This window comes from Opisthocomus hoazin, chromosome 6, assembly GCF_030867145.1.
Source record: "Opisthocomus hoazin isolate bOpiHoa1 chromosome 6, bOpiHoa1.hap1, whole genome shotgun sequence".
Taxonomy (NCBI): Eukaryota; Metazoa; Chordata; class Aves; order Opisthocomiformes; family Opisthocomidae; genus Opisthocomus; species Opisthocomus hoazin.
In genome coordinates this window covers 77347147-77373241 of record NC_134419.1, presented here as the reverse complement: position 1 = coordinate 77373241, position 26095 = coordinate 77347147, and the positions used below count along the sequence as shown (strand labels likewise).

Genomic DNA, 26095 nt, shown 5'->3' with positions numbered 1-26095 from the left:
AAACTAAAAATAAAACTGCACAATAAAAGTCTGTGAGGATTTACAGGATTAGGTTCTTCCTATTGCTCTGCAGCAATCTGGAACAGGCTGCCCAGGGAGGTTGTGGAGTCTCCTTCTCTGGAGATGTTCAAGATTCACCCGACAAGGTCCTCTGCAGCCTGCTCTGGGTGACCCTGCTTCAGCAGGGGGGTTGGACTGGGTGACCCACGGAGGTCCCTGCCAACCCCGACTAGGCTGTGATTCTGCGCAACGTGGGCATTACACATATTTTGGTGGTAGGTCAAGGAATAGATGATCTGTGTTTGGTTATTTTCCCAGACAGTCAGTAATAATCATTTGAATGAGGAAGATTTTAAAAAATGCATCTGGCAACTCTGTGGGTGTGTTGTGCTTTACTTAAAGAAGAAAAAAAAAAACCCAAAGAAACACAGTATAAAATAAGTCAGAGGCAGCAAAAACAGCTCTGAAATAATTCTGAAATAAATAACAGGCGAGCTCTAACGTATGCAGACGACTTGCCAGAGGAAGCAGCCAGGGCTGCGTGTGCAGCAGAAACGGGGAAACCCCGGCACGGGGGGGGTGGGGGCCCCCCCCCGTAGCCCCGCGGGGCGCTCGGCGCTGCCAGCGCGGCGGCGGGCGGTAGGACCCCGCGGCGCCCGCGCGTTGCCTGGCGCGGACAGGCTGCTCCTCCAGCGCAACGGTCAGCAGGAGCTTCCCTGCCAAAAATACAAAAAAAAAAAAACCAAAACGAAAAACAAACCAACCCAAAACCCAGCCCCAAACCTCTTTAAAAAGGGGAAAAAAAACCAAACAGAACACACAAGGCTTTTTTTTTTTCCCCCCCTTCCCCCCCCCCCAGGAAAGCAGAGCCCAGCTCATCAGCAGCTCATGCAGGAGCAGGAGGGGTTTTGGAGTTAACTGCATGCAGGAAATCTCTCACATCCTGAGTCCCAGCTCGCTCCTCTCTGTAACTGTATATTATGGTGCTGCTCTCCAGCCCCAGCTGATGAAAGTTTGTCTCAGTCCCGGCGAAGATGTCCAAGCGTCTCCAGGCAGAGCGGCAGCGCTCCCCCCCTCCGCGCCCCCCAGCCCAGCTCTCCCTGCCGCTGCTGCTCAGCCTCGGCTGGCTCTGCCTAGCATCCCCCAGAGCTCAAGGTAAGGGAGCCAGCTGCCCCGGGGGGGTGGGAGTCCGGGGACCCCCGGTGTGTGTGTGGGGGGGGGGGTTGCGGGGTCCCCTGCAAACGGGGGCTGAGGGTAGGGGCTGAGACCGGTGTCGGAGGTCGGAGTCTTTTTTCCAGCCGGGAAGAATTGCTTGAAAAAAGCCAAATATTGACGGCAAAAAGCGCTCTTGGCGGGCAAAAGTTCTCCGGCCGCTGCGCTCGGTCAGGGCGAGCGCGGCTCGGGGTCGGCGGGGAAGGTGCGGGCAGCGCTGGGCTCTGCGCGTTACAGGCGGGCAGCAGCCTCGGAAAAGCGGCTTGTCCCTGTCTGCGGCGGGGCTGGGGCTTGGTCGGGAGCCGCCGGAGAGCCCGGGCCCTCTGCCCTTCCTTAAGCAGCAGCTGACAAGGCATATTTTGTGGGAGAGAGGGGGATCCTCTCGTCTAAACGTGTGTAACGGCGCTGAAGAGCGCGTGTGTCCCGCTGCGTTACTACAGACTCTTGTCTGGAGTCTTTTTTTTTTTTGATTGTAACGTTAAACTTTGTGAGAGTTTGCTTGTCTCCAGACTTACGCGCAGTGACTTTCACTGGGGCTTTGGCTCTGGGCTGCCTAGGAGAAGGATGGAGAAATGCATGTCCCTGCTCATGGCAGGGGGGTTGGAACCAGATGGTCTTTAAGGTCCCTTCCAACCCAAACCATTCTAGGATTCTATGAAATCCTTTATCATACTATAGCCATCCTTTATCACGCTATGAAATCCTTTATCATGCATCGAAAGCCTGGGACAGGCAGAGCAAGTTGTGTTTGACTGAGCACCTAGGATTTATGTCAATGAATGGACAGGAGGTGAAGCTTTGCTTTGCCTGGGGGAGGGGTCTGCATTTCTCTTCGTCAACATTTGTGATTTACACCAGATCAGCAAACTGGGGATACAGGCTGCAGGAATTCTCAGGTGGATGAGGAGAAATAGGTCCCCAGCTCCCCTGCGGCTGTTCCCTTCGCGTTGGCCAAAGGGGGGGGGTGGGTTTGGTCCCTGGTAGTGGGTGCCCCTTCCCCGAGCGTGGGAGCCACTGTGGCTGGCCAGGCCCCTCCACGTGTTGGAGATGCACTAGGACAGAGGGTAAACGTGACTGCGCATCCTGGGAAGTTTGAGGTGAGATGCTGCAAGCATTCACGTATGACAGAAATGAAGGAACAAGCATACCCCGAAGTAGTTGTCACTATGATAAAATAAGAGTGAAAACTGTAGGCGACTTAGATCTAGCATACAGATGGGAGAGCGGAGTGGTAAGTGGGGGTGGAAATCCTGTTACCTGTGTTCTGGGATTCCCTACGAGCCAATCTGTAGCTCTAAGGTTACATTTGCCCTGGTGAATTGAGCTCTCTGTAAAGTTTGTGTCAGCTGCTCATCTTCATGGTGCCCATCTTCAGATGTCTAAGCTTGAGCAACAGCGGCGCGAGCTGACCCTCGCAGCTCAGCTGGATTTTGGCTTCGCCTTGGTACATCTTTCCTACTCCTCTTCTTTCCACGACACGTCTATAACCTGCCCTTTCGCATCGGCAGCCGCTGTGCTCCGCAAGCATCCTCTGCTTTTGCTTTTTTTCCTGTGGGAGTGGAGAACAGTTTTGGCTTTGCCGGAGCGTGTGCTGCTTTCTTGGTTGCAGAGGTGCTGAAAGTTACAGCCGCATGCTTGTAGACCCGGCGAAGCTGCCTGGTGACGAAAAGTCCTCTTAGCTGTGCTGGCACGCAGCATCACCAGGCGTTCTGAAGCTCCACGGCTTCTACCTCAGCTGGCTTTACTGCTGCAAGCGCACTGGGCCTGGTGCTATCGATTTGAGGTGCTGCCAGGACATCCTAATTTTTACATAAATAGATGCTTAGTGATGAAGTCCGAAGTTTAAGTTACAATATGCCTTAAAAACCAGTTTTGAAATGTGGCTGTTTTAAAAGGCAAGAGACATGCATAGTGTGGAACTGCCCAAGTAACAACCCTTAATATTAAACAGAAATTATCAGGTTATGAGCTAGAAAAGTTAAAAGTAGCCTTGCCGCTCACTTTTAGTATGAGTTTCCTTTCCAATTTTTATGGTTTTACAGTTGCCTTTTCCGGTTTTCGGTATTGCTAGCTCTTGGTTGCTGGCTGAAGGACCTCATAGACAAAAAGGAAAACTAACTGAAGTACCGGCCTCGACAAAGCAAAATTAGCTTTTCTGTCCTGGTGGAGGATAATATCTAGTAGGTTAAGATCCAATCTTCTAGATTTAGTCAAATGCCTTGAAGTCTACATCTGTGTCAGCTTCTTGCAGAGTCAAGGCCTTCCTGTCGCTGCAGGACAGACAGTGGAAGTGATGGTGGAGAAAGGGAAACTCCAAATTAGTGTGTCTGGGGGAAACTCTTAAATCTCTTTTGGACATTGGGTGTTAGCTGGAAGAACAGCAGAAAAATGAAAATCCTAAAATTGCAGTCCAAAATTCTTTACCTTCGATTAAAACAACTTTTCTGTCAGGTTGGTCTACTGCATTGGCTGTAACAGAGATAAATTACAGAGAAGGAAATCTTTCCTTGCCTCTCGCTTTAAACCCGATCCCTCCAACGCACTCTGTGCATTAGAGCTCGCCTGGAGATACTGCCGTCTTTCAAACTCTTCCAGCGTTTGTGCCAGATATTTACGGTCTGTGTATAATCACCTCCTTGTTTGACGATTATCCCAATCAGGTCCCCTGCAGGTAGCCTGGCATGAGCTGTCACTGTCCGTGGGGCTCCGTAGATCCACGCCAAAATACACCAGCTGAGGATACTATGCCCACTCTTCCAATCACGTTCGCATTGTTAACTCTCCTGCTCGCTGGGGAGCTGCCGGGCTGTTTGCTGGTGTTTTGTTGGGCTTCTCGCCTCTTGCTTTCCTGGAGATTTTTGGAAAAGTCGCCATCCAGCCACCAAGAGCATCCTTGAACTAATGGTGGACAGGCTCTGTTTCGGGAGGCTTTTCGCCTTTCTTGCAGCGCAGAGCTGCCCTGGTGGCACTTTCCTAACGGCGCGTGAGTGACTGCAGCAGATCAGGGCTGTGTTTATCTGCTGCTTCCGCTTGGGCTGTCAGCTGCTGCCGATGCTGTTGATCATGAAATTCTGTCTTTAAAACAACTGAATTCATGTAAAGGCTTACTGGTCATCCACTAGCCTTGTTCAGACCTCGCATACCCTAATCCTGACAGATTTATCACTCACAGAATCCCAGAATGGTCGGGGTTGGAAGGGACCTCTGTGGGTCACCCAGTCCAACCCTCCTGCTGAAGCAGGGTCACCTACAGGAGGCTGCACAGGACCTTGTCCAGGTGGGTCTGGAATATCGCCAGAGAAGGAGACTCCACAACCTCCCTGGGCAGCCTGTTCCAGGGCTCCGTCACCCTCAGAGTGAAGAAGTTCTTCCTCATGTTCAGCTGGAGCTTCCTCTGCTTCAGTTTGTGCCCGTTGGCCCTTGTCCTGTCGCTGGGCACCACTGGAAAGAGTCTGGCCCCGTCCTCCTGACACCCACCCTGCAGGTATTTGTAAGCGTTTATAACGTCCCCTCTCAGCCTTCTCTTTTTCAGGCTGAACAAGCCCAGCTCCCTCAGCCTCTCCTCGTAGGAGAGATGCTCCAGTCCCCTCATCATCCTCATAGCCCTCCGCTGGACTCTCTCCAGTAGCTCCTCGTCTTTCTTGAACTGGGGAGCCCAGAACTGGACAGAGTACTCCAGATAGGTCCTCACTAGGGCAGTGTAGAGGGTCCCTATGTTTCTAACGCATAGAGAAAAGACCTCTAAGATTATCAAGTCCAACCATCAACCCGTCACCACCATGCCTGCTAAACCATGTCCTGAAGTGCCATATCTGCACAATTTTTGAACACCTCCAGGGATGGTGACCACCACAGCCTGCTCCAACGCCTGACCACTCTTTCAGTAAAGAAATTTTTCCTAATGTCCGACCTAAACCTCCCCTGACACAACTTGAGGCCATTGCCTCTCGTCCTATCGCTGGTTACTTGGGAGGAGAGACCAACACCCGCCGCACTACAGCCTCCTTTCAGGTAGTTGTCTCACATTGCCAATGCAAACCATCCAAGGAGTCCAGCTGGGCTTTGTTTTATTCATATTTGTGCACATCCCTCTGGGTGCTGCCGTTCGTGCTCCGGGGCTGTGGCGTAGCACACGGATGGCGACCAGCAAGCAGTGTCTGTGGGGCGGGCAATGGGACGCGGCCAGTGCCGGGTGATGGAGCAGCCCGCACCTGCGTGTCCTTGGGGATCAACAGCCCAGCTTCTGCAGGTGACACTGCCAAGCCACCCGACCAGGGACCTGACCCTGGGGGACTGCGTGCACGAGGGCTGGTGGGCTGGGTTTTCTGTTGGCTTTTGCTATGAGAGTTTGTTTTAAAGTACAAAGTGACATTTTTGCTATTAGGTCAGAAATACTGTTATGTATATATGGCCAGGCTGTGCTACACCAGCATCTGGTCCTGCTTAGGATGCCAGGCCCTTCGTGCTACTCATATCAGAGCAATTTTTTATTTCACCCTTTTTTCTGACGGCTTTTTTTCCTCTACAAGTTCTCATGTTTTACATCACGTCATCTCAGATTTTGCTCTTCGTGTTGCGTGCACATTGTACTTGCATTTCCACGAGATTTTCAGATTACTCCTAGGACATCATCTCCAAAATTTTATAGTCCTAAAGGCCTAAATCACACCTGCAGTGGTTTGTCTTAGGCCCTACTGAGGCTCCAGGGCAAATCTAAGACAAACTAAATTAAAAATCCACGGCTTGAGTAAGTCCATTAGAGGGTTGCAGTTGATTCTTCATAGGAGAGCATGGTCCCAAGGGACAATCCGTTTTGTTTCTGGCTGACAAAGTGCTTCCATTGCAGCAAATTTTTATCTTTTTGATAAAAGGATCACACTAACTGTGAAAAGGTATTGTTTGTTAGGAGACCCCTGTTCCAGGATGTTGACCTTTCTCTTTTTAGTGTCATGTCAGAGTTTGAGACTATGCTGATATCGGGTGTGATGTTGGCATCAGTGCTTCAGAAAATGACTTGAACTGCATCATCTAATCAGAAATGCTGACTCCTCTGTTAAATCACTGCATGTTTCATTAATTTTTTTACACCTCATATGAATGAGGTTGCTGCTTTCCATGACTTGGAGCTAGGATGAGAAATATTTGGTTAGACTAGGGACAAGGGATGCCCGTTCACAAGGTCAACATGATGAAGCTGTTGACTAGCTGAACACATTCTTTCCTGTCCAAAATACATGATCTAATAAGGCAAGAAGTGAAATGTTTCATGGCCTGTTAACCATGCTGGATGATACACAGCAAGGCAGAGAAAGCTGGATGCAGGATTTGGCACAGGAGAATCTTTAACTAGTTTACTGACATATTTGTTAAGAGGAACTGTGTCAGTCCCTGTAAATTTAGTCTAATAGTACATGTCGTGTGCATTAAGTGAAAAACCTTCTTCTGACAATGGTGAAAGCTTGCTGTTTTCTTGCTTCTATTGAACGTGTTCTAATTCTGAAAACAACTGATCAAGCAAGAGAAATAAACCTCATGTGTCACTGCTTACCCTGGAAAGAATATATTCAAGTATAAACTTCCCTGAATCCAAGTGTTTATGGGATTTGGTTTGATAGAGTCACATAAAAAAAAATTAAAAATAAAAAATCTGGACTATGTTGTAATGCTACATCGAATAAGGTGAGCATATGGGCCTGACCATGCGTTGAGCTGCGCATCACCAATATCCTTATTCAGCAGCCCTGTCTGTATGCAGCGATGGCAGCGTGCTGAAGACTCTCTGTTACTTCGACGGTTAGAAGATGTGAGGAGCACTATTCAGTGCAGATTATTTAAGCCTATATTGCGTTCCTTTTCTGCCATCGAGAGCACTGTGGGGAAAGAGCTATAGCTGAGAATAAAATGTGGCCTCTGCAGCTTGTAGCGAAGGGTACAGCATCTCTCTTCCGATCCACGTTCCTTTTCTAATAGGAGGTCAGAAAACTCTGTCCAGGTTAAAAACCAGTCTTGCATTTTGACATGGATATTAAAGTATGAGGTAAGCCCAAGTGAAATAGTATTTATTTCTTCATCTATTGCCTCTTAAGCAAGGGAAAACACACCCCACTGAGGAGACACTTTGGCTAAGCACTTGTGGCTGAGGGGAAAGTACAGGATCATGGCAGAAGAGCTCCTGACGCTTCAGAAAGAAGGAGCTTCTCTATTTATTTTGTGTCATGTATGTTCCTTGCTTGTGGGTCTGATCCTCAGCTGGGATGAATTGCCTCACCTCCATGGATCTGGCTCCTTTGTACAAGTTGTTCTGCACTCTTCTTTAAAAATCTGCTTAACAGGATCAGAGGCTGTGTAGGCTAGGTGAGCAAAGCTGTGTTGGTGACCTAAGGAGATAGCCTGCCCTGAGGAAACAATAAAAATTAATATGTTCATTACTCGTGTAGCTCATCTCCTGAAGAAGCCTGTGAAAGGCAGGAGTTACGGACCGATCCGGTGCTTATGGTGGTATTTGTTGTAAGGTGGCACACACAAACCTGAGCAGGGTAGGTGGCTTCGACAGCATAAAGTAACTCAAAGTTTTCTGTTCATTCGTGTTTCAAAAAATAGGAAGATAGCCTTCAGTGACAGCTTATGTTGGTACAGGTGCAGTTAATTTTTCTTTTTCTGGTGTTGTGTAACGTGAGTAGCAGGTATTCCCCATCCAAACAAAAACGCATGATGGATATTAACTCCCCAGCCCAGTAGCTCGTTTGCTAGGCTTGGGAAAGAACTACAAATCATTTCCCATGCACGTTTACCTAAATTAATACTGAAATTTGCTTCAGCTGGATTTGCTGTGTTTTCAGTGTGCTTTCCCAGAGAACATCGGAATGAATGATTTGTGTGCATGTGACGAACGCAACTCAGACTCCCACTCAGTGGGTTTTTTTCACTGGTGGTTCTGTATGGGAAGGAACATCCCTCCATACAGCTAGGCTAAGGATTCCTTGTGCTCAGTGGGGGAGGCCAGTAAATCATTGGAGAAAAGGATTGTAGTGTACCTTTTAAAAGGCTGACAGGAAATTGTGTCTTGGGGAGTAATTTTGAACTTTATTCATTGGAAAGTAGCCTTTCTTGAGGGTTTGGAGGGGACGAGCTGGAGAGGAACGCTGGACCTGGATTTTCGTGTAATTATATGGACTCATTGCTGGAAAGTGAATATATTCAATACTTTTCTCTGTGACATTAGAGCTCTATGGATTAGTTGTGCCTGTGCTTGTAAAGCACAGGTTATTATTTCTCTACTCAAGTAGGTGTTTTTGTTAGGTGCTGCCTCGCTCATGCTGAAGGGTGTGAGGCTGAGTTTATAATCAAAATGAGAATCTCTGGGGCTGGGATCCTGCGGGGAAGGAGCAGCAGTTTAGCAAGAAGCAGATGTGCCCCAGTAGTGCCTATGCTGGGATGATATGGGGGTGATGCTGAGTTAAGCTGGGACGTCCTTCGCTATGGCATCCTGGAAATACCTGTGGGAAAGGCAGTGTGGACCCCTCAATATTTTTCACCTGTTATTCCTCCTGTCCTGCTTGTTTTTGTGAGAAAGAATGACTGGGCCAATTGATATGGTGTGCATCAGGACTCAGAAAAGAAGCAAGCTTCAAACAGGATTTGCAGCAAGAGGACAGAAGTTCTCTGAAGCTGTTATGCCAGTTACTTTTCAAAGCTACTTTGGGTTTGGATCTTGCATTTACAACTTGCCCTCTGCTGTGAACTCCAAGCACTGAGCTCTTCCACGGGGGGAACCTCTCGATACATACCCATCACCCGGTGTGCTGAAATGCCCTCCGGTTCAATTTATTCCTCTTGTATTTTGAAATGTTCTATTCTGGGAAAAAAGACAGCTCTGCCTTTGGACTGGTCCCGAATAGTAATTCTTTAGTCAAGCATAACATCACAAATGAGGCTGGACAGCTGGTCCCCAAATATAGTGTATGTATATATTCTATACACGGCAATAAAGCTTGGTTTCCAGTGTTCGAAACGTTCTGCAGCCTCCCTGCCCCCTCCTGCAGTCAATGGCAAATGTTGTTCTCAAACCTCCACTTGTCACATTTTGTTCTGGAGAACAGGGAGGATATTGAGATATACTGGCTTCTTTCCTTGAGCGCATTTCAATATGTATTTTGTATAATGAGAGCCCAAATCCTTCTCGCATTACTTACGCTTTAATCACACTGTGCTCTCCCAAGATTGCTCTAATCGCATTTGCATCAGCAGGAGTAACTCTGTGTGAGCAGTATTCCATCTGCAAACAGAGGAGACAGATCTCGGGCACATGATGAGGAAGGAACTGGCTGTCCTGGACTTGTTACAGTGCAGCTCTCTAGCAAAGAATGGCATAGCATCCTGATTTGAGAAATAGATATTCAAGAATTAGTGTGAACAAAAGCTATTTTTACAGTTTTCTTGAGGACCTGTCAAGTGTGATAGTTGCCTTCTAATTTTCTAGTAAATGGCTTTTTGGCATCTGCTAACCCCCAAGAAGTGCGATGCTGCCTAGTGCAGCAGACATCGTTTTGTACTTCAGCCATGACATTACCGTATATGAGAACTGAAAAGTTATATAGATATTACACCAATATATAAACCATGTGTGTTAGAAAGACAAGTTCAGTTTTGAAATATTTGACTTCGCTATGCTTTTCACTTTCAATCTGTGCCAAACATGTGCTTGAATGACTGATGGAGTCATATGGTTCCCTGAATAAAGCACTTTATTGTGCGCAGACTGAGAGCCTTCCAACAGTTGTATTACAGAAGCTTGAAGATTAAGATGATCCAACTGCATAGGGGGTATGTTCCACAACGAACATTTTCTCTTTTTCCCCTCACTCTCTATTTTTTGCCTGAAAATGTGTTATTAGTTTGTTCAGCTGGTCACGCAGTGACAGTGACCGCAGAGCCTTTGGTGGAGAAGAACAGCAAGGTACCTTCAAATTTAAGCTTTCACTCCCATGTCCATATGAAAATGTTGAACACATGACTTTTTCCATGGAGTTTATGGGATTTTGTGGGGGGAGGGTGGGAGGGCTGTTTCCTGTCGCAGATGATTTCATCAGCAGAATTAGATTTAGGAAGGGAATAACTCATGCAAGAACAAGTGATGACAGGAGAGAGTTCTTAGAATTATAAAACTGAAATATTAAAAAGCATGCTTTTAATGCTGTTTAGTTAAAGGGGATCAGTGGGTCTCAAACTCCTATTTCTCATCCGAGCAGTCAGTGCTCGTGAAGCTCCTTAGTGCGAAGGATCAAGTGGGCGTGCTGCAAAGTCAGACAGATCGGTTCGAAGATGACAGACCCATCAAGCTGGAGAGAGGATCTTTTTCTATCAAAAGAAGAAAGAACAGAAAATTAGATTCAGAAATGCGTGGAGTCGTCTTGCTGCTACCTGTCCTCAGGCTCATCAAAGACCTTTGGGGACTTTTGATGTTTTAAAAATTTTGTACATGAGTAGTAATTTTGTAATGTGAAGGAAAAGACAAGATTCAAGCCCAAGAAGATCCATGGAATTAGTTGCTTTCCAAAAGTTATTTGTGCTTAAATGCCTGAGGTCTTCAGTTTGGGAATGCGGGGAGGAGTAAGCAAACAAGTAAAACTTTGTGTTTAGTTCAGTGGCTTGACTTTTTTTTTTTTTTTTTTAAATAATTATTTTCCAGGCAGGCCGTGAAAGGACTGATTTTACTAGATTTTTTAGAAAGAATCAATGTACTGCTTAGACATGCAAAGGTTAGTTGGAAAAATAATTTATGATTTTGGACTAATAAAAACTTTACTGCAAGAGATACAATTTTTATTTTATGCCCAGTCAGATCTTGCCCGGACTTTTATGCTTACATACAGAGGAGGGCAGAGCCTGGCACGTTATGTGCTGTCTTTTGGAATGCTGTGTAAGTGCTGTTAGTGGGATAATGGCAAGTACCTTGTCAGTGTGGTGGGGTTTCTGATTTTTGTCCTTTCTTTTGAGGGAATGTCTGTGTTTTCAGCTGGTGGTTACTGTAAAATTTGACGGGTGGACAGCTGACTTTCAAGCAAGCTAGTGCTTATTTGACCTTGTGCAAGTTACTTGGTTCTCCTTCACAGAATCACAGAATGGTCGGGGTTGGCAGGGACCACTGTGGGTCACCCAGTCCAACCCCCTGCCGAAGCAGGGTCACCCAGAGCAGGCTGCACAGCACCTCGTCCAGGCGGGGCTGGAATATCTCCAGAGAAGGAGACTCCACAACCTCCCTGGGCAGCCTGTTCCAGGGCTCCGTCACCCTCAGAGGGAAGAAGTTCTTCCTCATGTTCAGCTGGAGCTTCCTCTGCTTCAGTTTGTGCCCGTTGCCCCTTGTCCTGTCGCTGGGCACCACCGAAAAGAGTTTGGCCCCATCCTCCTGACACCCACCCTTGAGATATTTGTAAGCATATATTAGGTCCCGTCTCAGCCTTCTCTTCTCCAGGCTGAACAAGCCCAGCTCCCTCAGCCTCTCCTCATAGGAGAGATGCTCCAGTCCCCTCATCCTCATAGCCCTCCACTGGACTCTCTCCAGTAGCTCCTCGTCTTTCTTGAACTGGGGAGCCCAGAACTGGACAGAGTACTCCAGATGGGTCCTTACTAGGGCAGAGTAGAAGGGAAGGAGAACCTCCCTCGACCTGCTGGCCACACTCTTCTTGATGCATCCCAGGATCCCACTGGCCTTCTTGGCAGCCAGGGCACACTGCTGGCTCATGGTTAACCTGTCGTCCACCAGCAGTCCCAGGTCCCTCTCTGCAGAGCTGCTCTCCAGCAGGTCAGCCCCAGCCTGTACTGGTGCATTGGGTTGTTCCTTCCCAGGTGCAGGACTCTGCCCTTGACCTTGTTGAACCTCATCAGGTTCCTCTCTGCCCAACTCTCCAGCCTGTCCAGGTCTCACTGAATGGCAGCACAGCCTTCTGGTGTATCTACCACTCCTCCCAGTTTGGTGTCATCAGCAAACTTGCTGAGGGTGCACTCTAACTCTTCATCCAGGTCTAGGTACCGGAAATGTTGTACTGGTTTATTTTGCACCATTTTCATAGTTATTATCAGATATTAGTATCATTTGCATTTTTGTTATGTTAATAAGTGACAATTCATCACTTTTCCAAATCAAACAATGGGTCCCATTCTAGAAGGCGGTTTCAGCAAGATCTGTGCCTGGATAATATTTAGCTTGGGTAATGTTTTGGCTTTTGCTGGAAGATGGAGTGAAATAAAGGACTGGAAGCACACATCCCCACTCCTTGGCCAGATAGTTGGATAGTTGGCACTTCTTGTTTTGGCATGATATAGTCTGAGTCCTAATGTTAACAATTTCCATTTAAAGCAAGCGGGTTTTTAATGTTTTTTTTCCTTGATGCACAAGAGCTGGATGTGATGCTTTTTGAAAGAGCAAAGCTCAGAAGTTCTGTATTGCAATCCTATCTAACTTTATGTATAGCCATTTTGTACTCTTGCCATCTATAAATATATCAATACTAGCAAGATTAATACCGAGAGGTATATAAAGCTAAAGGACAATCAGGGGTCCTGTCATCTTTGGTTTTCTAGATTATGCAAAATAATTATTTTATTTCCCTTCTTGTAATTCAGTCTTTCCACTTCCTTGCTCGCCCTGGCAGCCTTTCCAATCCACCAGCTCCAGGCTGAATTAATCTTTCGTGAATGCAGGTGAAGAGAAATGCCTGCAGTATTCCAGATGTGCTTCTATCGCTAACTCTCTGGAATAACTTCAGTATTTGCTGCTCACTGGAAACACCTCTTCTGGTGTGTCGTTCCAGGGTTGTCTTTTGCTTCGTTTGACATCGAAGGTATACTGAATAGCATGTATGGGTTTTTCTGGTGTCATTTGCCTTTGAAGATTACCACTTAGAACAGAAAACTTACTAGTCCCTAAGGGTACGACCCTCCATTCTGTACTACGTGGTGTCAACCCTTTGCTCCAGCCTGCCAGTTGTTGGATTCTCTTGTACTCTTGCTGTCCTTCTCTGTGCAGACACCATCTCCTAACTTGGAGCACTGGACTTCAGGAGGACGCTTGTGCACATAGAGTAAGGGTTACTGATAGAAATACTAAGACTGATCCTAACACATTTTCTTACTAAACCTTGGTAGAAACCTTGCTTTACCTGGTTGGTTAGCGATGTGCTTGGTGGGTAGTCTCTACTCCTTACCTTGTTTCACCCCCTTCTTAAATATTCTAAGTTCACCCACATCTTGAAGGGCGAATGCTTGGTCTTCCTCTCTCAGTGTGTAAGCTTAGTAATTTTGGATTAAAATGTTCGATTCTGAGTCTGGAGGTAATGAAAGAATTGTCCCAAATAAGACATGAGAGAAAAGCAAAAGATGGAGGGGGATAAAGCTCTATCCCACCTGCTGGGTGTCCCAGCCGGCAGTGGTGGCTCTGTTGGGGTTTCTGCCCAGCTCAATGGGGCTGGTGGCACAGAGAGGACCCAAGGTATCCCGGGCTATAGGGGAAGCCGTCTGGCAGCAGAGCCTGTGGGGATGCCTCGGCACCCTGCCGCAAAACTAATTGCCAGCGGTCCAGGGAGTGCTGGATGCAGCCCTGTATCTAGCCCTTCCTCTATTGGCAGAAATGATCCGTCCAGATCATGGATCCCCCTGACTGTGAGCTAAGCTGAGGCAGCTGAAGAAAACGAGGAGGGGAATGGATAAAGTATGCTCTTTCTGTCTGCCATGGCACTGCCAAAGCCCTGAGATGCAGAGCAGTGCTGTTAGCTGGTTTTGGTTTGCGGAAAGATTACTCTGTTCTATTATTCTTTTCTATGCTAAGATTATTCTGGCGCATTGGTGTTTTGTTGCAGAGGAAAAAGTAGATAGGCATTGACTTACCACTCTGAGCCCGTTTGTAATATGAAAGGTAATACAAGGATAATATAATTTAATTTAGTTTAGGCTTTTTTTATTCCCCCGCTTCTGTTTTTTTCATAACTCAGCAGTAACTGTGGTGGGTGGCATGAAGGGTGTTTGGGTGCAGGGTGCTGGAGATGAGGGGCTGGAGATGGGCACCCCACAGCATCACTGGGGCTGAGGCCATTGGTGCAGGACTGGGCTGCAGTGGGCTGCTGGGGCTGTGGGAGCCCTTGGGTGCCTCGAGGCTCCAATGGAATTACAGAATCACAGAATCACAGAATAGTAGGGGTTGGAAGGGACCTCTGTGGGTCATCTAGTCCAACCCTCCTGCCAAAGCAGGGTCACCTACAGCAAGCTGCACAGGACCTTGTCCAGGCGGGTCTGGAATATCTCCAGAGAAGGAGACTCCACAACCTCCCTGGGCAGCCTGGGCCAGGGCTCCGTCACCCTCAGAGGGAAGAAGTTCTTCCTCATGTTCAGACAGAACTTCCTGTGCCTCAGTTTGTGCCCGTTGCCCCTTGTCCTGTCGCTGGGCACCACTGAAAAGAGCTTGGCCCCATCCTCCTGACACCCACCCTGCAGATATTTGTAAGCATTTATAAGGTCCTCTCGCAGCCTTCTCTTCTCCAGCCTAAGCAAGCCCAGCTCCCTCAACCTCTCCTCGTAGGGGAGATGTTCCAGTCCCCTCATCATCCTCGTAGCCCTCCGCTGGACTCTCTCCAGTAGCTCCTCGTCTTTCTTGAACTGGGGAGCCCAGAACTGGACAGAGTACTCCAGATGGGGCCTCACCAGGGCAGTGTAGAGGGGAAGGAGAACCTTCCTCGTCCTGCTGGCCACACTCTTCTTGATGCACCCCAGGATCCCATTGGCTTTCTTGGCAGCAGTTAACTTGTGTTAACGTGTGTCGACCAACACGTGCGGATGGGACTCCCAGAACGTGCACGTCCACAACGGGAAGGAGGCACAGCATCATACGTCGGCTTTATTGTAAATCTGTACATTAACAGATGGATGGCAGTTATAAACCACCACGGGTCTGACTCCTCTCTCCTGTGCCGTGCCACGGGAGCGGGGAGCAAAACCAGCCTAGAAGGACTGCAGGGGTGTGCAGCTGGGGGGACATTGTCTTTTTTTCTTTCTCTTTCAGCCCATTTTATCCAGACCCACCCAGCACTGAGAGCATTCACCTGGTTTATCATAAGGACAAACACATTGCGCTGCCTGACTAGAAGCTTATTAATTTTAAGTAAATGCAAATCTGAAGTGTGTCTGGGCTTCTTCGGGAGGCAGCAGCCGTTAAACAAAGGTGTCACGTTGCATGCTTGGAGTTTATTTTGCACAGAGCTGGGAGGAACTGAAATACAAAGCAAAAAGATGAAAACTGTTCTTAACTTCTTTGCCAACAAGTCCTTGTATGATACTGTGCAAAGAAGAAAACTTGTAGAAGTACATGGCAGATGAAAAATATTTAAGCCACACAAAAGTCACTGACAGATAACATCTACTCATCTCGCTATTTGTACAAAGTATCTTTTATATTACTGGAAAAAAAAAGAATAAAGGGCTCTACATCAGCTTGTGGGCTGCTCGTGGATCAAAAGCGTTACCTTCAGTGCAGGCTGAAAATAGAAAACAGATAGACACGGCTGTGAAGATTTTCCTGGGAAAAAGTAGGAGAGGAGCTTGCGTCAGGAAGACAGAATTTCACTGAAATGGAAAATAAGTAGGTGAGTAAGTAGGTGCATGTGACACAAAAGATAGGAAACCTGGGTCTAATAAAACTTTCTGGTAATACAGATGGCCTGATTTTCTTCCCCTCTCATGACACGTTACCAAAATTTAAATTCTCTGATTTCAATTACTACACTATTTATATTGCTGTAATATGGAGAGTCCCCATAGAGAAGAGGCCTCATTATTAATGTAATGCAAACAACTCGAATGGTTTCAGCTTCAAAGAAATCGTAATGAAAATGGGTAAAAGAGGTGAAGAATGGCAGAGAGGAAATACCAGCGTGTCCACGCGCATGAAGGACTACAGCACTGGGAGCTCGCAGGGTGTCATCAAGGTGATGGAAAGGCTTCATTATCGCAGATGTCCAGTCCTGTCCCATCATGCTTCTCTCCTGGTGCCCTTCGGCTGCTCTTTGGGAGAGCTGGGCTTGCACTCGGAGATGGGTGGCCCAAAACCAACAGAACTCCCAAAACTGGGACTGTGTTTTGCTCAGCCATTGTGCAAGAGATGGAGTGAAGTATCCCTCACTGGGGTAAATTCCTTGGCGTTTCCAGCATTGTCTGAGGCGAGGGCCATGCGTGCCGAAGGCTCTCCGAGGTTGCCAGCAGCCATCCCACCCTGGTACCTACCCAGAAGCCCACACCGCTGCTCGGACTCAAGGCTGCTCTGGGGCTGCACATCTGCTTGTCCCATTTTTTCAGTTTCCTGCACACTTCAACTCCAGTTTCTATGCCTATGTTTTTTTTTGCCTGACTCTCTTATGGTTTTTATGTTTGTTTTTTTTTTTCCTGACTTAGAGTCTTCCTGTACCTGTGTCTCTTATGTCTGTGTCCCATTGTTTGGTCGGGCTCAGTGGCCTTTTAGGTACTGTCATCTTTCCCATCTCAAATGGATGTCTGTGGGTCACTCTTCGTTGGCTGTGATCCCTTATTTTCTGCAATGTGTTCTTTGAAGCTTTGCAATCAGGCTGCAGAATCCTATTTTAAGGATTTACCTTTTTATCTTTCCCTTACTTTTATAATTAAAGACTGATCTAGAGTTTACCTGTCAGTTATGCAGATTGCTTCATGTAGTAGTCTTTCAGAAATATACATAGTATGTAAATATAACAACCTTAAATCAGAAAAACATTGTTATGTGGTTTGCAAAAGAAGCTGTAATGTGCATATATCCCACTGAGGACAGCTGGGAGTTAAACAAGTGCACAATGTTAAGCATAGAATCACAGAATCATAGAATCATAGGTTGGAAAAGACCTCTAAGATCATCAAATCCAACCATTCGTGCCTGCTAAACCATGTCCCGAAGTGCCACATCCACAGACTTTTTGAATACCCCCAGGGATGGGGACTCCACCACTGCCCTGGGTAGCCTGGTCCAATGCTTCACAACTCTTTCAGTAAAGAAATTTTTCCTAATATCCAATCTAAACCTCCCCGACACAGCTTGAGGCCATTGCCTCTCCGCCTATCACTAGTTACCTTGGAGAAGAGACCAACCCTCCGCCTCACTACAATCTGCTTTCAGGTAGTTGTAGAGAGCAAGAAGGTCCCCCCTCAGCCTCCTCTTCTCCAGGCTAAACCCAAGTGCTGTTCAGAATGAGGCCCTGTGACTAGGCTGCAGTGCTTTCTCTGCCTTCTGCGGGAAGCTGGGATTTTTATCACACCCAATAATTTAAATAAAAACATTCAGATAAGCAGCAAAATATTTGGCTGAAGGAAAGCAACTAGATGGAAATTGATCTGGTGTTTTATAAATGCCATGGCTTCAGAAGATTTGAAAACCCTAAAGCTTGTCTGTTTTGTTTCCCCCAAACAAATTATCTTTTCCAGTAAAGACAGAACTGCTGCCTATAAACCTGTCTTGATGTCTGTCTCCGGACTATCAACACTTCTGCACAATATGCATTTTCAGTGTGCAGATAAATAAGCATGTGTGTAAGATTAAATTTGCTCGTTGTAACCTTACTTTGTTGTGCACCGCAAGCATCACTATGTCGTGATGGAATAGAAATAGGAGTGGCAAAATTGAACCGCACTTTGGATAGATGTTGTTCCCTTTTCCCGTGATATTTTTATAGCGGTTGGACCATGCCATGTAATGAGGGAATAACACATCTGTGCGCAAGTGCTGATCCCTCCCTGTCCCTTTTTTCTTCTGTTTCAGGTAATTTTAATGCTTTGCAGTGTTGATAAGAAAGGCAACTTGCACGCGTAGGAATACCAGAAAGCCTTTGATGCTTCGTGATGTCTAGCTGCAGCTCCATGGTGTAAGACTCCATGGAAGCGGTGCAGACAAAGCATCTGTGGAAGGAAAAGTATGCTGATAGGGTTTCTTAAAGTTTAGATCTCCTGAAACTTTCAGAATGCAAAGCCTACGAAATAATAGAAGGGCCTGAGTCATTTAGTTCATATAGTTGAGACTGTTCTAGTGAGCCAAGAAAAAAACTCAGGGCTAGAGACAAACTTGTCTCATTTCTCTGAGATATGCTTCATAAATTTCTGTTCTGTGCAGGGATCTTCATGCCTGATAATCATAATAAAGAGTGGTGAGGTTCTGTCTAGACCCTTCTAGGCAGAGGAGGTGGCATCTCATACGCCTCCATGGAGGTGAACCCCATCGTGTGCAGGGTTTGGAGCATCTCTTCCCCGGGCTGACACTGCGTCCTCCCAGACCCCGGCCACTTGGCCTTGGGCTGCGCTGAGGGTGGGGTGCAGACCCTTTCTCTGCAGGAGCACCCATATAACAAGCAACCTTCTTTTCCCCAATATACTTTATCTTTTTCTCTTTTTTTGGTTTTTTAGCTAAAGTGTCACATTTTTAAGAGCATGGTGGAAAATACTGAGCTTCTTCTCATGTTGGCTTCACTGTAACGACTGCATAGATGTTTTTAAGCTAATTCTAACAGTGAATTAACTGGAGTCATTCTGCTCAAATCCTGGCTCTTGATCCTCAGAAGAGTGTTAGGTGACCCAAGAGGGCAGGGCATGTTGTTGGGCTGGCAGTACCAAGCACTGGGGTGTGTGGGCAGGTCTGACCCTACAGCTCTCCTCTCACTCCCATAAACTGGTTCAGCCCTGAGCCATGGTTGAGCTGCTAAAACGCTGCCCCATCGCTTGCCCTCTGCACCTCCTAGCACAAAGCCAGGGAGGGGAAGGAGGAAGACAGGTAACGCTGGCCTTTCTCCATCTTAACAGAGGTTGGACATGTTTCTTGAGCATCCTCGGGGGGTCCAAGTGCACCAGTGGGCTCAATGTGTTGGTAGGTCAAGAGTGTGGCAAACCCCACCAGCATTTTGAGTGTCCCAGGGCACCTGGAAGCTATCCCTATCTCCTCTTTAAGATTTATTCTCAATACCATTTCCAGGACTTGTATTGTGCTACTGTTTTTTGGAACTCTGGTTTGACAGGCACAATACCATTAGTATGTTTAGTGAGAGGAAAAAAACTTGGTAAATGTTGCATGCAAATAGCTTTTTGACATTGTAGTGTGAATTGAAATCATCTGACAGTGTAGAAGTAGAGCGTTACTTCAGTGAGAGTTTATATTCTCTTCCAGACTTTTTTATTCCCGCTAAAGAAGATGTGCATCCTTGAAGCAGCGGGGTTCTCGGTACTTCGTGACCTCCTTGGATGTTCACGTGGAAATGCTGAGGCTGCTGAGTAAATACTCAGTCGTTTGTTGTACACAGTTCAGACTTGTTAAACTGGTTACGACTGCACATTTCCATGTTTAGCGGACTAAGATGGTGTGTTAAGAAATGTTTGGCAGATAATAAAGTACTGAGGATTAATCCTGGTAAATCTCCTGTGTGTGATAAGCCTGGAGCTTTCAGGAACCCCGAACTGGGTTGTTACATCTATGCTGTGACTCCAGGTCGCAAAGTGTGAGGACCAGCTGAGCCCACCGCAGAAATGGGAAGGACGTAAGGGAAAATCTGGGATCACTGCCTGCCCGTAGGGAGCCTATGTCCTGCAGAGTTTGTTCTCCCGAGGGAGGGTAGGGCTCCAGATACCCCCCCAGGGGCCCTTGTTCCCCCTCCTACCACCACAGATTTGAATCTGATCCAGTGCGACTGCGTCTGGGAAGAGGGATGGGGAGAAGAGGGATTGGGAAGTGGAAAGATCAAAGCTAATTTCTTACCTTAATTATAAAAAATTAATTCTGATAAAATCTTATCTCATTTTAAATCCCTGCAGCTTGCTTGCTCTCTTTATGATGGCACTGAAAAGACAGCCGCCTACCGAGTTCCGCCTTGCTATCTTCTTCAATGGAAAAAAACCCAAGTCCAAACTCTATTATGATTATTAATGTAACTCTTTGAACAGTGGTGTCAATGCCTCTCCAAATATTTGTATTTAAGTCTTGCATCCCAGCTCCTCATCTTTGCATCCTGGTGTCTCTACTCCTTGTGTGCAGTCTTTGTTTTCTGCTGCTACAGAGCTGCACCATCTAATCCGCAGTGGAAATCACCGCAACACTTCTCTCCCAGGAGCCCAGCGCTCGTAGAAATTTGTGTAGGTTTCCATACTGACAGTATGACCCCTGCAATGTTTTAACGTTGAATTCTTTTCCGGAATTATTTCCTTTCCAAATATGCTGCCAGGTCCTTTAAATAACAAGGTTGATGTTGCCAGGTGCCATTCCCGACTCACACGAAGTGCTTCTCCCTGTCCTAGGTGAGAATGTGGATGACACATTGGAGCCCTCGAGACAGCAGATGCCAAAGGACCAGCCAAAAGATTATGAGATAACAGTTCCTTTCCTTTTGAATGGAGAACAGTGGAGACCAGTAAATAGCATTTATTCAAAGGTTAGTCTTCATTTTTCCTATTATTTTATTCTAAGGTGTATAAAAATTGGAAGGCTTTAGGGGAAAGTAAATGCACTTTTTTAATCTTATCTGTTATAAGCATATTTTTTGTATCTTTGTAGAGAGTCTGCTGTCTAAAATTGTTACTTACCTGATTTATGAAAATGCATATGGTCTTTGGTGGAAATGAATACTTTGTAAAGCGGTATTCTTATTTGTGATGGCAGAAGTAGAATCATAGAATCATAGAATGCTTTGGGTTGGAAGGGGCCTTAAAGCTCATCTGGTTCCAACCTCCCTGCCATGAGCAGGGACATCTCCCACGAGACCAGGGTGCTCAGAGCTCCAACCAACCTGGCCTTGAGCACTGCCAGGGAGGGGGCAGCCACAGCTTCTCGGGGCAGCCTGGGCCAGGGCCTCACCACCCTCATGGTGAAGAATTTCTTCCTAATATCTTATCTAAATCTGCCCTCTTTTAATTTACAGCCATTCCCCCTTGTGCTAGTGAAATTGAATTTTTAAAGAGGTTAACATCCATTGCTTGAGATTGTACCATACAACAGCAAAATAGCCCCGACACTGGGGGAGGGGCAAATACGACAAACACATTTGTTTGATTAAAGACCGTCTGACAGCAAGAACTTTAAGGAAAAGTGTAAATAATGTCACTTTCTTGACTGCAGCCTGGGGCGTTACCTGGAGCCCGTCTCGGGAGATGGCCCCTAAATGCCGCCCCGTGTGCAGGAGTCTCCCTTCACCCTCCGTTCTGCTTTGCCTAGCAAGGGGATGATCCATCGCTGGCTCTGATGAAGCAGGGGTTGTTTCCCGCTCTTGACAGGCCTTGATAAGCTTCCCTCCTGTTTTTTTCCCCTCAGACATTGGCAGAGACATGGGAGAAAAAGGCTGTTTTCTGTCTCCTTGGTCTCCTGCTTGAAGTATGAAGACGGGTTGTTGTTTGTTATCACCAAAGAGGCCATGGGAATCTCAGCCTTTTGAACTCAGGTCCGGTTTTGTTCCGGCTTACTTTTTATAGTGTTCTTTTAATTGTCAGAAAGCAGAGAAAAAAATCAAATTTTATTTTTTTTTTTTTTTTTAAGAAAAAAAAAGAAAAAACCAGGCAAAAGCCCTCACACACAAACAATGCAAACAGCCCAGACAGCCCCTCAGAAACAGCTTTCTCTGCTGCGCCGGGGAAGTGTTTCACGGAGAAATCCTGCCTGACTGCTGCCACCGTTTGCAGGACACAGTTCTGAGTCATGCTGCTGATGGACAGAAGTAGGTGCGAAAAGAGATTGTAAAACGAGGCATCTGGCTTTCAAAAAAATCTTGCCTGGATTAAAATTTTGGTTCCTTTGGCTTTTTCCTTTCCTAAACAGGGGAGAAGGGCCAGTGCTAGTGATGAAAGGGATATCATTCTGGATGCATAATGGCTTATCTTAGAGAGATAACACAGATGGCTTGGTCCTAGATGTATGTGCAACTCTATTTTTAGATCATTTAATTAGAAACAGGCATTCTCCGTATAGAGTTCTTTCAGCTACTCACCGTAGCTTTCTGAAAGAGTTACAACAGAGTATCTTTATGTGAGTAACGATAAAGTGATTTATATCATTAATTTGTTTCCCAGAATTGCTTTCAGTGTAAGATGAACATTAGAAAAGATTTGTGGTTTGGTAGAAAGATCCACGTGCTGTATCAGCACTTTTCTTCTTTGAATACTTCTTTTCCATGGAAACTGTTATAAATTAAATACACAAAAGTGCAGATCAGGCTGTGGGAAGAACAACAGCATTTAACTGGTAGAGGAGAAGAGTAATGAATTGCTTGTCACATAAATATTGACCAAAAGCACAAAAGTTAAATACTGTTGTATCTGATGGTTAAATAAGACCTATTGTTCTTCAACTAATTTCAAAGTGTTCCTCCATTATATTTCAATTTTATATGAAGTAGAAAAAGTGATGAAGTAGGGTGTACTTGTAACCAGGGGAATGGTATTGCAATAGAATATATAGTAAAATAAATAATGTAGTGGTTATAAAAATGCCAAAGGATTAAAGTTATTTGTGTATAGATAATTGCCTCGCCATGATAGCCCCATTCTCCAGTCCTTTGATCGTAAATACTCCTGCTTAACAATTAGTCCCTGAGAAACCACACGAGTCATTTAGCGTAGCGTACTCTTTCTTTCCCACCTTGAAGATAAAACTGTCCTTTTATTTACCCCAGGAGTCACTGCAACATCTGTTGGAATATCACATTCAGAATCTGTCAGGAATTATTAAGCTAATGACTTTCTGGTTGAGGGCCACCAGTACACTGTGCAGAGCAGAAGCAAGAAAGCCGAATCCAGTCACACTGTCTAATCACACAGAGACCTGCTCAACAGCAGGAATAAAATTATAGTTACTGAGAAGAAAAAAAAAAGAAGTTACTTAGTTATAACCTGGTTTTATTTTAATACAGTTAGTGTGTACGTTTTTTCAAGGACATCTAGTGATTTAGGTACTTCCTAAGAGTTACAGTTCATAGTAATGGTAGGAAAAATCCATTTTTAAAATCAGATGTGTAATAAAATTGTATTTGAAGACTTTGGGTTTCCCTAAGTATAAATGTAGTGTTTTGTTTCTGGAGAGAATCTATCATTTATGGGGCAGATCGATTTTCTCCCCACGTTCCCCACCCCAAGTCAAAGTTAAAAGAGACTGAGACCAGGATCTCATTATGGCAGTGTGGTTTCAGAAATGCTAGTGCTTCTGCCTTGTTTCAAAAGATGCATATGCTTGTGCAAGCACTTTATGTAGTGAAGTACATTCAGAGAAGAAAATATATATACTTAGAGAAGTTACTATGGAAATGCATGTATTTTTTTGCAAAGGTGTGATGCTGTTCATCTAGTTAGTGGTTGTTAACATTTCTCCTGGCATTTTTTGTTTAATTCAGAAAATTTAGATCATTTTCAGTTGAAATATTTAAAAGGTGCCCAGTCACATTCTTTTGTTAACTGGATATAATATTCTGTTGCCAATCCTGAACACCCTGCTAAAATTAGTGGCTACTATTTTGGGTGCCCAGCTGTTACTAGTCAGGGCCACTGATGAGTAACTGTGTGTGTGGGCGTGTGACAGCGAAATCAGGACCCTGAAGTATTGTGCAACATTGCTTGGTGCTTTCAAACAATAGCTGCCCATATTCCGTGCGGATGTGATTTCTGTCTTCGCTGAAATTTTGAGCGCATTATCGAATGTGTTGATAGGTCATTACACATTGTAACTCCGGTTCTTCTTCCACTTCTCTTTTTCATTTGTTCATCACTTTGTGTTCTGTGTCGATTTTTTTTTTCCCCAGTGCTTGGTTTAGACCCAAGAGGGTTGGGTTCTATTTTTCTTAAATTTTTCTAAGGTTTGAACAAAACTGTTTCATTTTTATATTATTCCAGTGCAGGAAAAAAGACTCTTTTCTCTGCATGTTTGCAGCTGACTATTTTTCTTCAAACTTGGCTCAAGACTTGCAAATCAAGCCAAGTTTGATGAGAGCTGGGTAAGTGATGTTTTAGTACACAGAACACTTTAGAGAAGATTTTTAGAAGACCATCTGTTTGGCTTCAGCTTTTATCCTCACACCCTGTTAGGGACACACGCTGGTTAATGTGTGCCAGATCCCTGCATCGCGGGAGCCGTAGGTCAGGTAATATGGGTTGCCTTAGACCAGAGCTTGCAGCCTGACCTGCCTTCTCTTGGAGCGACGAGCGCTAGGCAGGAAGCGTTTCGCATGGGCATTAAGGGTTTCTCGGCTCCATTTCTCTGCTGAAAAGGTCATAACTGTGGTGAAACACTGCTTGCCAGGGACCATCCAAGGCAGACGTGAAATAGCTGTAGTGCTGGGTGGCATCGCATCGTGGCATTGCCCTGAGCCGACATTCATTCTCCCAGAGTGACACGCTCATTAATGAAGTTGGCTTTGTATCCAGGGTTTAGTCCAGATCCTAAAATGCATGAAGTTTCTGGGAAATTGGAAGCATTTTGTGCATATATGAGATGATCAATTATGCAAGTAAATGTAGAGTCTTTAGGTTGTGACATCTGTCACTCAAGTGCAGGGACTTTTCTCTAATCTTGGCCGTGCAGCATCTATTCTGCCGTTGCTGGCACCTGCAAGGACTCAAGTATAATCATGAGGCTGATCAAGTGCTTTGAAAGATTTAATCCTCTGAGGTTTCTAAAAGCATACAAGCAAAATCGGTGCAGCTCTCTTTACTGGGTGATGCTTTGCATCTTTTGATGCTTACGCACACACTTTAGTAATTCTGATCTCTGTATCCATCGGAGTGTGATATTAAACTGCTCCATCCATAGGCGTGTGCTCCGGTCAGGCTACGACTGTCATTCGTAAAGACAAATTTAGATGCAGCTGAACCTGGACAGGTACTGAAGGACCTGTAGCCAGGCAGCATGGCGCTGAACATGGTTTCTGAAGAACCCCACGAGAAACTGGAAAGCCCTGAAATGCTTTAGGTTGCTTTGAGTTTGCAAGTTGCCAGTCCAGGTTGCTTTCAAACGATGCAGAGAATTTGTTTTTTAACATTAAATCTGGGTGATGTATAGAGGACAAAGAACAAATTTTGGTGTGCAACTTCTCAAAAAGAATGAACTATGAGAAAGTAGATGCACGCAATATACCTGTCAATGGATTAGATCCTTAGTCTACTTGAGTCTCACCTGACTCTTTTAAAGTACTGCCACTGACCCCAATATATAAAAAATATATTGGAAAAGCAGTCTCTCCCCCACCCTGCAGAGATTTACACCTCTTGTTCGGTGCTGGATGGCTTTCCACACACTAGGAGATTAGGATCTGTTGCCACTGGGGCTAGAGCCAAGCGAAGGAAGCGAAAGATGCCCATGGTGGGCAGAGAGGACAGGAAGATCTGCAGAGAGTTCTCTGGTGAAGAACAGCTATGACTCCAACACTGATGACTTTTAAATCCAAATAAATCAGAAATTTGTCTCCCCTTGAGGGAGCAGGGGGTGGATTCAGAGAACATTGAAACTGCTTCACTAAGTTTAAGCTTTCAAGGCCAGATTCTGAGCTAGCATGAATCAGTTTCCTTCCTTTGGCTGAGCTGATATAAATCAGGTTTGCAAATGGAAATCTTAAAGAAGTATTTTCAAAAAAGGAGAAAAGAAGGATGAGAAGACAGAGTTCCATTTCTTGTAGCAACACTTATTTTTTTCTTTCCTGGTGTCACGTTATACTTCGAATACAAACTCTAGCAATGAAATGCAAAGATAAAGATGAAGGCCAGCTATAAATAAATACTTAGGCCATATTTCTTCTGGTTTTTAAGTGTTCACTTGTCACAGCTCAAAAGATTCTGCATGTAAAGTGGCAGAAGATTACCATTTTTTACTGCTTAGCATGCATTGCATCTC

At 45.6% G+C, this 26095-nt stretch overlaps 1 protein-coding gene across 1 annotated transcript in view; it reads left to right on the top strand.

Moving 5' to 3' along the window:
• Window positions 1-914: 914 nt before the first annotated feature.
• Window positions 915-26095, top strand: part of ADAM12 (ADAM metallopeptidase domain 12) — a 191560-nt gene continuing 166379 nt past the window's right edge. The window contains exons 1-2 of the mRNA XM_075423915.1: window positions 915-1155; window positions 20530-20663. Of these exons, the coding sequence (XP_075280030.1) occupies window positions 1035-1155; window positions 20530-20663 (255 nt within the window). The 5' untranslated portion in view covers window positions 915-1034. The remainder of the gene's footprint in view (window positions 1156-20529; window positions 20664-26095) is intronic.